At 42.7% G+C, this 12345-nt stretch overlaps 1 protein-coding gene across 2 annotated transcripts in view; it reads right to left on the bottom strand.

Annotated features, from left to right (window-relative positions):
- Positions 1 to 11918, bottom strand: part of lsp1a (lymphocyte specific protein 1 a) — a 63047-nt gene extending 51129 nt beyond the window's left edge. For both annotated transcript variants that reach the window (XM_080438420.1, XM_080438421.1), the window contains exon 1: positions 11480 to 11918. In XM_080438420.1, the coding sequence (XP_080294546.1) occupies positions 11480 to 11538 (59 nt within the window). In that variant the 5' untranslated portion in view covers positions 11539 to 11918. The remainder of the gene's footprint in view (positions 1 to 11479) is intronic.
- Positions 11919 to 12345: the final 427 nt, after the last annotated feature.

Raw genomic sequence — 12345 nt, 5'->3', positions numbered from 1 at the left:
GCATTCAAAATTTACTTGAATAAAAGTACAAAGGTATTGGCATCAAAATGTACTTAAAGTACCAACAGTAAAAGTAGTCATTATGCAGAATGTCCCATTTCAAGTTTTCAAATGTATACAAATCTTTTGAAAATAGCAGATCTACAAGCTCACAATGCGTCGCATCGCATCGTGAGCTTGTAGATCGGCTACTTTCAAATGGCCGAAAAGTATAGGGGTGTGAAGTGGTTAATGTATGTTTGTAATAACAATCAAAATCTACAAAGTAAACTAAAGGTTTCCAATAAATGTAGTGGAGTAAAAGTACAGTATTTGGATCCGAGATGTAGTGGAGTAGAAGTAAAAGTATTGGAAATTGGAAATACTCAAGTAAAGAAAGGTGAGTTGACAAATACCTCAAAAGTGTACTTAAGTACAGTACTTAAGTAAATGTACTTAGTTACTTTCCACCAGTGCCAAACACACACACATACTGTGTATAGATACAGTAACACTCAGCAAATAACATCCGCTTTCTCTCTCCCTTATCACTATGTCTGTAATCTATACACTCTGTATCTAAGCTTGTCATCAAGATATCTCTTTATTGTTTTGTCAACAAAATGTGTCACCGGAAAGAGAGCGAAACAAAAGACTATGAATCTTCACTCTCAGGAAAAGAAAGGGGGGAAATAAGCAATAAGCACTTAATGGCACCTTTTTATGTACTGTAAGAACACATGCTGTTATTATGGCATGGACTTAACCCATTCAACACTGGAACGCGTCTGTGTCCTTTTAGATTTATTTGGGATATTCAAAAATAGCAGATCTACAAGCTCATCGCGTGGCACAGAGTGCTATGAGCTTTGTAGATCTCCTTTTTTTTTATCGTGAACATTTGTGAAAAAGTTCATTTTTTAAAGCGAACATTTGTCATTTTGTCAAATGTTCATTAAGTCAAACATTTGACAAATGTTTTCTAAATCCTAATAGTTTTCTGAAAAAATATTGTTGCTATATCATTGGTTCTCAAACCTTTTCTTGTCAAGGACTCAAGGACCCCCAAAATGATATGTTTTTGGCCGCCGATCCCCAGCAAAATATGTTGTTCCAGGGACCCCAAAATAGCAGATCTACAAGCTCATATGAGCGCTATGAGCTTGTAGATCTGCTATTTTTGAATATATAGCCAAAGTATAAAATAATGGTTATAGTTCAAATCTAAAGATGACACAGATGCGTTCCCCGGATTGAATGGGTTAAAAGTTAAAACTAGTTGAATGACCAAAAAACAAAGCATGTTCGCTTTTCTTTGTGTGTTTGTGTTTGTTGCAAAGGCTGCAGAGTTCTGGGGGGGTTAAGACACCGAGGAGGAGGAGGAGGAGGAGGAGGAGGAGGAGGAGATGGTTGGGAAACGCTTGTGAGATGATGTCATTGTTGTCTTGAAACAAGTTACAACAGCAGAGGGTACTGAATCACTCAGACACAACAGCGTGTTGACAGTACAGAAAAATAAAGAGAAGAATTCCCAGAAAAAGAGGCACACATGTCACCCAACAACAAGCTCTTAGAGGAGCCTTTTGCATTATAATTCAGTTGCTTGCACTGTCATTGAAATTTAAACACAAGCTTATAAAGTTAAAACCTGATTTATCTTGCCCCGTTCGACTTGTTTGACTGCAACGTGCCTCCTTTGAGAGTCTACGGCCTCGTACTATTTGTAGCAATGTTCTGAGTACAACACAATGTACTGTACATTAACCACTTGGTTTTGGTGAATCTCTTCACCAGTGGTGTAAAGTAACTAAGTAAATTTACTCAAGTACTGTACTTAAGGACAATTTTGAGGTACTTTTACTTTACCAGAGCATTTCCCATTTTCAATACTTTTACTTCTACTCCACTAAATCTGTGAGGAAAATATTGTACTTTTACTCCACTACAATTATTTGAAAACTTCAGTTAGTTACATGTTGCAGATATACATTATTATATTATAAAACATACATTAACCACTTCAGCCCTATTTTATACATAAGCTATTTGAAAATAGCCGATCTACAAGCTCACAACGCGTCGCACCGCGACGCGTTGTGAGCTTGTAGATCTGCTATTTTCAAACATTTTAGTACTTTTACTTTTGGTACTTTAAGTATATTTTGATGCCAGTACTTTTGTACTTTTACTCAAGTAACATTTTTAACACAGGCCTACTTCTACTTCTACCCCGTGATCAGTCTTGGCAATGCCAGGCGAGGGATGCCAGGATTTACTTGGTTATAAGCATATAATACTGCTATTCATTATGTCACTTTCTTGACATTTTCGTTCAAAAAGCAGCTTTTAGCGTTTCGTGTTTTTTTTTGTGTTGTCACTGCAGACACACAGAGTGGACCCAGAGGTGACAACATCCATGCGGTCCAGACATAATAAATAGCAGTATTATATGCTTAACCAAGTGACAGGGCTGTCACAGTAGCCAGGAAAGGGACCAGCAGTGAGTGGTGCTAGGCTAGGCTGGGGGTCCGTCCGTCCCCCTCTGCTGGGGGTCCCTCTCTGTCTCTCTAAAAGCTGGCAGACAGTAATAATCACCATGTTCTGGGGTTATGGCTGGGTGTCTGTAGTCTGTACCCCCCCACCCCCTCTCCTCATGTTGAGCACAAATGGTGCACAGCTCATTTCCTATAGAACCACACGTCTGGGTCAGACTCACAGGGGGTTATGTGAAATGTCACTTTGTCTCACCCAGTGAGACTGATGGTGGAATGTCCTGACATGACAGACATCCATGTATCTACGTGTCAGCAATTTGGGAACCCATCGTCAAAACAAATCCTTTGAATTTGCTTTTGAATTTCAGTTGCTGGCTGCTGCTGAATCTGTCTTGAGAGATTAATGTGTCAGTAATGTGGTCCAAATGAGGATTTATTGGTTCAAAATGACTCAACAAATCGTTAATTGAAAGAGCAAATATCTAAAACCCATCCCCTCTCCTCATGCTGAGCACACATGGTGCAAAGTCTGGGTCTGGCTCAGAGGGGGTTTATGTGAAATGTCACTTTGTTTCACCCAGTGAGACTGAGGATGGAATGTCCCGACAGACGTGCATCTATGTCTCAGTAATGTGGCCCAAATGAGGATTAAAGAATCACTTTTGGTTCGAAATGACTCAATAAATCATTCATTGAAAGAGCAAATATTGAAACCTCATTGAACAGTGGGAGGTTATCTTGGTGGACTGACTGACTGACGGCTGTGCAACGTTTTAACGTTATTAAACAAAGTGGGAGGTTATCGGGTTAGATTGGAACAGAGCTGTGCTACCTGCTGATCGGTCTGAAATTCCAAGCATTTCTGGAGTGACGACAAAAAACACCTCAATCTACTGCTAATCTTTACTGACCAAGGTGGGACAGATAAGGGACAGTACAGCTCTCTCTCTCTCTCTCTCTCACTCTCTCTCTCTCTCTCTCTCTCTCTCTCTCGCTCTCCCCCCCCCCCTGCCCACCGCTGCTCTGTAATCAGAGTGACATGACCCCTGGAAACAGGAAACCCCGTGTTGTTTACTTTATTTCCCCCTGTCCTAAGCCTGACAACCTTCGCTAAAGCCCATAAGGGAGGGAGGGAGAGAAAGGCAGAGTTCAGTGCCCCCTTCACTCAACAGTCAAGCCCCCCCCCCCCCCCCAACACACACACACACACACACACACACACACACACACACACGCACACGCACACGCACACGCACACACACACACACACACACACACACACACACACACACACACACACACACACTCCCCCAGATCCCCCCCCCACATTCCAGAGTGAGTACCTTATCTCCCCGTATCATAAACACAGAGAGTACACCCACTCTGGCATGGTGGATTTAGGGGTCGGGGTGCTCAGGAGAGGAGAGGAGGGGGATTATTACAGCCAATGTGTTTCTGATGCAGGTTTAGCAGAGGAGAACGCACTGCTCTCCCACACTACTACTCTCTCAGTTGCCATGTCTGCTTAAAAAAACACCTCTTCATGAAACACTACCCTTCCTCTTTGCCTTGCCTACTTGTTGTCAATTAGTTGTACGAGCTCTTGTTTTATTGGATCCTGTTTATTCGATACACTTATTTGCTTTAGCTCTTGCTCATTTGATTTTCCTATTTGTCTCATCTGTTTAAGAAAGTAGGTAGCTGATATATTGCACTTTTACCTAAGCGCTATAGGTATACTCTTGATTTAGAAGAGAATGCACTTAAGACTTCTGGTGATTAGTAGTTTCCTTGCCTACCTACGTTGAATGCACTTATTGTGAGTCGCTTTGGATAAAAGCGTCTGCTAAATGACTGTAATGTAATGTTATGTAATGTAATGTAATGTAATGTCTGCTAAATGACTGTAATGTAATGTAATGTCTGCTAAATGACTGTAATGCTTATTAGAAGCGACTTTGGGCCTGTTTTTCTGTAAAGTCGCTTGTTTGGTTAGTGGCGCGTTGGGCTTGTTTCTAAAGTGTAGTTGCTTATTTTGTGCTTGCTTCCTAAATGTTGTTTAAACCAGGGATTTTCATGTCAAGGACCCCCCCAAATTAATAGGTATTTGTCCACGGACCCTCCATCTAAAAGTATTTTGTGTACCAGATTTGTGTTGTTAAAATGTTTCCAAAAAATATTCAAGATGTCTATTTGGAAAATATCAGATCTACTCAACGTGTTGCACGTTGTGAGCTTGTAGATCGTCTATTTTCAAATATCTAATGCTCATGTGGCCTAGTCGCTTCTTCTTCTTCTTTTGGGCTTGTTTTCATAGACCTGGTCTCTTGTTTCTCTCGCAAAATCTGGCAACACACTCTCTCTCTCTCTACCTCCCTCTACCTGGATGCTTCCTGAGTGACATCACCATCGCAGGCGGTTTCAGAACCATCCTGAGATCAGAGGCGGTGTCAGTGCAGGGTAAGAGCTTTCTCTCACTTGGCTGATTAAAAGCAGGCCAGCAGCTCTGCATGCCTGCCTGGCTTTAAGCCGCTCACATGAATGGCAGAGGCATCGGATCAAAAACATGTTTTTTGGCCTCAGCCTGACGTTGGATTCTGCCCAGAGAGACAGACATTCGGGTGAGAGTTTGTAATTGTGCTCCGACCGTGCCTTTGTGTCGCTATGTATCCGTTGGGAGCCTGAGTTTGCCATTTGTCACTTTGGAATATCTCCTTACACTGGAGGAACTGTCATGCATACTATCTATAACAACATATCCAGTTTTTTTTTTTTGTCGCTATAGAGACAATGAGACGCAACACTGTTAGGAGTTAGTTTTTTTTTACCATAAACCCTAGCATCCCTAATATTCTGGACATGTCACAATAGGAGTGAACATTAGGCAAAAGTGGATTATTTCACGTTAAAAAGAAATGTGGGTCATTTTATCATCTACTCAGATGAACACCCAAGACAGTTTTTAAGTTGCTCGATTCAGTATATTTATTTTATCAGACACGCCCCCTTCCTATACCAACCCCATTGTAACTTCAAACTCTATTTTAACCATAATAGATTCATCAAGAACACCCGTCCTTGGTTCTGGTGACTCATACCGTCCTCCTAACACGAGAGTGGGGCCGTGTTTTTTTCGATTACTTTTGTAATTTTTTTAAATTGTTATTGTATTCAATTTTGTATTTTCCAAATCTTTTTTTTTTTTTTAAATAAATGAAAAAAGTAATTTAAAAAACACGGCCCCCTCACGTATTAGGAGGGCAGGATGAATCACCAGAACCAAGGACGGGTGTTCTTGATGAATCTATCATGGTTAAAATGGAGTTTGAAGTTATAATGAGTTTGTATAGGAAGGGGGCGCGTCTGATAAAATAAATATCAAATATCTAAATACTAAATCAAGCAACTTAAAAACTGTCTGGGGTGTTCACAAAAGCCAGAGTAGATGATTAAATGACCCAATTTTTTTTTAAAGTGAAATATCCCTCGAACATTGGGCAAAAGTGTATGAACATTAGGCAAAAATGCATGAACATTCAGCAAAAATGAACTCTCAGAAAACTTTTCCACAACAAATGTTTGAACATTACGCAACAATCAAGGCTCATAAACGCCTCCTGTTGCAACACGTTAACGAGCTTATACGTACATCAGCTATTTTCACCATGACGTACTACAAAGTATATGAGGTTCAAGTGGTTAAACAGCCAGGTATCATCAGCGCTGTGCTTTCACCACGGTTTGCCTTTCATCATCAGCCTCCTCCTCCTCCTCCTCCTCCTGCAACATCCGCCAACATGACTAAAGTTAGTCTGTCTCCAGTGAGTCTTTAGTCTGACTCACAGGATGATAAATCTGAAATAATGTTAGACAGACGCTGACGTATTGCGAGTGATCCAACACTTTAGGGATGGAGGAGGAGTATGATCTGTGGGAAGGTGATGTCATTCATCCATCTTCACTCCACCAGAGCGATGCCATCTGCTGTAAGTGCAGTGGATTAAAGTACCTCTTAATACCACTAACGCGGGTCGCCACTTCACCGGCGGTTATCTGCGCTAACGTGCATTAACAGATCCTCAAAGCTCACTGCTTAGCTAAGCTACCGTACATCATGTCACAAAGTTTACATACAAATGTGATAAGCTGAGTCAAGTTCAGCACATTTTAAAGAATCATTGCAAGTGGGGGGGGGGGGGGGGGGTGGGGGGGGGGGGGTTGGGTGGGGGGCAGTAGCTCAGGATAAGAGTGCACCCCAGTAGCTCAGGATAAGAGTGCATGCATACCTCATAAATAAGGATAATGTTCATGTGGAATGCACTGTCTTATCAAGGTGGTATCAGGAAGGTAAAGGTTCACGGAGCGGAATAATAGTAATAGTAAAGTCGATAAAGTTCTTTCCGCAGCTATAGCGGGTTCGAATCTGACCCTGCTTTATGTCTTCCCCTCCTCTCTCTCCTCCGGCTTTAGTGTCTCTCTCTCTCACTGTCACTTTAAAGCAGCACTATGTAACTTTCCTCTTCTACCCCAGATTTGAACCTGGTTTCCCGCACAAGTGCTGAAATATTTACCATTGAGCTAATAGAGCCTGTATGCTTGCTTAGGGGATAAATTGAATCTTGACCATCAGGTCCAAATTTGTGTCAGATCCTGTGTCTAGGTGAGACATTGACACGATCTAAATGTCTCAATAGAAGAGCAGGGAGACAAAATATAACCACCCCGATTGTATAAGTTATATTATATTAACATACACTACCGTACAGATTGGACAAAATTAAAATGTATTAATTTAAAAAAAGTTACATAGTGCTGCTTTAAAGCAAACATTCTGAAAATAATCACTTCATTGTTTTAACTGGTAGTTTATGTAGAGGACGGTGTAACTTTATAGAGAAGGTATAGGTCCTGACTGAGCAAAGCTGGCTGAGAACGGTCATAAGGGTACAGTGTAAAAAAGTGTTGCTGTTTTTTGTTGTTCTTGTTGAAAATCTATTCTACACTATTCTACTCAGCTCTGCAGTTGCTGTTTTTTACAACACTGCTTCTAAACATTTTGCATTTGGTTCAAGTCCAGAGAGAGAGAGAGAGAGAGAGAGAGAGAGAGAGAGAGAGAGAGAGAGAGAGAGAGAGAGAGAGAGAGAGAGAGAGAGAGAGAGAGAGAGAGAGAGAGAGAGAGAGAGAGAGAGAGAGAGAGAGAGAGAGAAGGTCCCTGAGATGAATGCAGGGCATTGAGTTGTAAAGATGTACCTAGCTGTTGAGTGAGAGAAAGAGGAGATTTGGCAGGACAGAGAGAGACAGAGAGAGAGGCTCAGAGGCTGATCCACCTGGACACCACTATACACCACACCCTCCACACAACACTGTTCAACTGTTCACTACACCTGCTTCACCTGAAACTGTGCTTTTCAAAGTGGGGGCCACGGCAGGGGGGCCAATTAGGAAGGAAAGGATAAAGAAAAATCATTAAAAATGAATGAATTAATCTGTATACATACCAAAAAAAAAGTTTTTCACAAATATGCATGCCAGTGCATATTTGGGCGGGACCGCATCCAGAGGATATCGCTATTAGGGGGTCCTTTTAAAAGAGAAAGAGCTCACATATCCAATAGTGGTTTGCAAACTTTTTTCATGTCAAGGACCAAATAAATGTTATGTATTTGTGTTGTGTTCTAATCATGTTGTTAACATGTTTCAGATCTTTAAAATGTTTGGCTACTATAGTGTTGTGAGCTATTTCAAATAGCCGATGTACAGGTATATAGGGTTAAAGTGTATAAACTGATTTTGATGCTATAACTCATTTTTGCTGAGGACCCCCTGGAACCTGGAACCCCCTCAAGAACCCCTAGGGGTCCCTCCTCAGAACCTCAATTTGAGAACCGCTGCACTATGATTCAGGTGCAGAACGCACTAAACTGGTCATCACAGTTTAAAACAAAGTCATAAAATAAAGTCTGCACTCTGTCAAATTAAACTGCTCCCAATTACGGTTTATTGCCTCTTCAACACAACACGGTCGTCTCTTCAGAAACTATTTGTGGGGGTCCTCCTCCTTGACCCCTGACCTGACACACTCAGGACTCCCCCAGACTCAAAACAACCCCCATACCGTACCCCATCAACCATAAGCCCCCTCCCCCCACTCTAACGCCATGTCCTCTCCAACGATATGAGAACTTTAATGAAAATATGTAACAGCTGTTTGAATTTGAACACGTTATATTCCTGAAGTGTTTCCTGTGGCTGAAAACACTCAGACAGGAATGCTACAAATGTGTGAGTATATACAGTACATTCTGGTTCTCAAAGTGGGGTCCACAATCATTTTAACCACTTTATCCATTTATATGTTGGCTATTCAAAAATAGCAGATCTACAAGCTTGTACATCTGCAATGTTTTTATTTGTTTTGAAAGAAATCGAAAATGGATAATTTCGGAAACAAATTACATAAATCTTCTCTTCTGGGGGTCCCTGGCACAAAACATTTTCAGGTGGGGGGTCCGCGGCCAAATCAATTTGGGGGTCCTTGGCACGTAAAGGTTTGAGAACTACAGCCGTAGAGTGTGTGCTTGCATAAAACATGAAACATGATTAGTGTAACGGGCCTGGCTGCCTGCGTTTTCCTTGTGTTTGTCCTACTTCTCAACTTGGAATCTTTCTCTACAGCGGAGAATATCGGTTTACCGCACACCTCCAGTGATCTGAGGAGCAACTCTCCCATGAACACACACACACACACACACACACACACACACACACACACACACACACACACACACGCACACAGACACAAATCCTGGATAAAGCGGGGTTAGTTGAAGGAACATGCCGACACCCGTAAGCAGCCATGAGAACAAAGGAGGGACCCACGTCACCTCTGACACGGGTCACACAGGTCACTGGTTCAATTTCCCTCTGTTTCAATCAGAGGAGCCTTTGGGCCACTAAAGACTCTCTGGCCTCAGGGCCTGTCTACTACACACTCCTTTTAACCTGTATGTCTGGCCTGTCTCTTTGTTGTGGTCTCTTATCTCTACGTATACTGTAGGGCCTCCCTCTGTCTTTATAGTTTTATTGTTTTATTGTTGTGTTTGGACCCCCATTAGCTGATGCCTTTAGTAGTAACTGCTATGCTCTTCCTGGGTGGGTGGGGCGACGGGTCCACCCTGTCTTTCCACATTTCCTCGTTTTCCAACCTCTCAGCTCCTCAGGTCTCCAGTATAGCCTCCAGGGGTTCCCAGACTGTTTCAGCTCCATGAACCAAAAGATACAGTTGGTGTATCCCCGGAATCCAAAACTTACAAAAGTACAGTATGAATTAATAGCTTAAGCCAATGGTTCTCAAACTTTTACATGTCAAGGTCTCCCTTTAGCTCTGACAGTATACAAATGGAACCAAATGGACCCTAACAGGTCCATTTGGTTCCATTTGTATACTGTCAGAGTTACAGACTTGTAAGGGTACATTTAGACCCCCCAAAAGGAACCCCGAGAGTCCCTGGAATCCACTTTGAGAACCGCTGGCTTAAGCCCTATTTATATTTTTTTCAAGTTCATAAAGGGTTTTGGAAAATGAAAAACTATGAAAATGAAAAATAATAGAAAAAACTATTTTTGGGGGTAAACAACAACAACTGAATATTAAAACAGTTCCACAACCCAAAATGGCTAGCGACAGTGCATTCTCTCTTATCAATCCACACACACGCACACGCACACACACACACACACACACACACACACACACACACACACACACACACACACACACACACACACACAGTCTCAGTGGTCACACCAAAAACACAGAGCGACCCAAAGACACACAGATAGTGGTGGAAACTGAATCAACCCGTTTCAGGTGAGTGAAGTGAAAGCCAGGGTCACCTTCAGGTGACACTAGTGTCCTGTGTTCACTTCACTTCACGCCCGTTAAGGTGACACATCAGTCTCATGTGTTCACGCCCGGTGCCCAGGTCCTGTCATCGGCGATGGACCCGCGGCGCTGCTCTTTTGAAACCCCCCCGAATGTAACGGGAACCCCTCACACACACACACACACACACACACACACACACACACACACACACACACACACACACACACACACACACACACACACACACACACACACACACACACACGCAGTAATCCCCCCTCTGTCCCTAATCAGGCCGACATGTTGACAGAACAGAGGTCAGATTCAGCTGTGTATAAACAAGTCCAATCCATTTCACTCTCTCTGAGAGAGTATAGGCTACAATTGGAACCAAATGGGTCAATTTGGTTACATTTGTACTCTCTCGTCTCAGAGCCACTAACTGATAATACTAATAATGTGTACATGCTACCATACACACCTACACATACTTACTACCATACTATACACACACACATGCTTACTGTATGTGTACATGTACACACATATGAATACACACACACTTTCCGTCAGTACACCCGCATTATAAAGATATTCTTTTTAAGCTATGATTTTTTCCCCAGTCTTTATGAAATCTCCATGGTCGATGTTACTGATTATTTCACATGAATCATTTCTGGGCCAAAATGAATCATCCTCCAAATATCGCAACAAAGAGACCTAGTAGTGAGATAAGGTTAAAATAATGTGCTTTCCAGGTACCTGAGTGCTACGTGTGTGTGTGTGTGTGTGTGTGTGTGTGTGGTGAAACAAAAGATAAACCGGTCACACCTCTCTCCACTCGTATACCTGCACACTTGATGCATCCTTTTTCTCCTTTGTATACAGAGTTTTGTATTTGTTGATGACATGTATTATTGTGTAAAAAAATGTTGGTCAAATGTTGTTAAAAATTGTCAAATGTTGATGAATTGAATACATACAGTAGGACCACAATGTTTTTAAGTGTTATCCTTTTAGCTTTAATGTCTGACTGTAGGCTACCTCGTGCTGTTTAAATTTCTGACAAATAAAGTATTCAATCAATCAATCAATCAATCAATGACAAGCCACTTACGTCAAGAGGTTCTGCAAGCCCGCCTTGCTGGAGTTTCGTCTCAAGATGGCTTTTGACATGTTGGCTCCCTCAGCTCTCCCCTTCTCTCCCTCTCAAGCGGAATGGAAATATATCACACTGTCGTTAATTCTTCCTCTTACTCGTCTTCTCCTCCTCTGTAGCTCTACTACTACAGAGACTCTCTGTCTGTCTGTCTGTCTGTCTGTCTGTCTGTCTGTGGTCCTGTAGCCTCTCAAAGGGCAGTCAGTGTGAGGGGTTCAGGAACAAAGTTAAAGAGCTCCTCTCCTCTCCTCTCTCATACACACACTGACTGAGGTAAACAGCACGCCTCTCTCTCTCTCTCTCTCTCTCTCTCTCTCTCTCTCTCTCACCACACACACATGCACACACACTTCCCTCCTAAACTGGTCTGGTTGAAAATGTCAGCAGAGCTCGCAAATGACTCTCTCTCTCTCTCTCTCTCTCTCTCTCTCTCTCTCTGTCTCTCTCTATCCCCTCCTCTACTCTGCTGGAGACTGGGGTTTTAGTCACTGCCCTCACACACACCTCCTCCCTCCCTTCCCTTCCATTCCTCCTCCTCCTCCTTCTCCTCCTCCTCCCTCTGTCCTACATGTGGTTCTCATTGAAAGCTCAGACCGTGTGCCCCCCCCCCCTTCTCCGCTCTGTTCTGCTGGGTCATGTGGTCTTCCCTTGGGGAGGGGGGGGGGGGGAGTGAAAGACGATACAACCCCCCCGCCGCTGCCACCCCCAAATCCCCAACCCTCGATCCCCCCGTCAAAACCCCCACATCTACTAACCCGCCCCCCCCCTCAAAACACCGTGACATCTCCACTCCACCACCACATCTCAATCCCGCTCAGATTGCC

The sequence above is a fragment of the Gymnoscopelus braueri genome (assembly GCF_963280865.1).
Source record: "Gymnoscopelus braueri genome assembly, chromosome: 9".
Classification (NCBI taxonomy): domain Eukaryota; kingdom Metazoa; phylum Chordata; class Actinopteri; order Myctophiformes; family Myctophidae; genus Gymnoscopelus; species Gymnoscopelus braueri.
The sequence above is the reverse complement of the archived record's forward strand: the minus strand, read 5'-3'. Positions and strand labels throughout refer to the sequence as shown.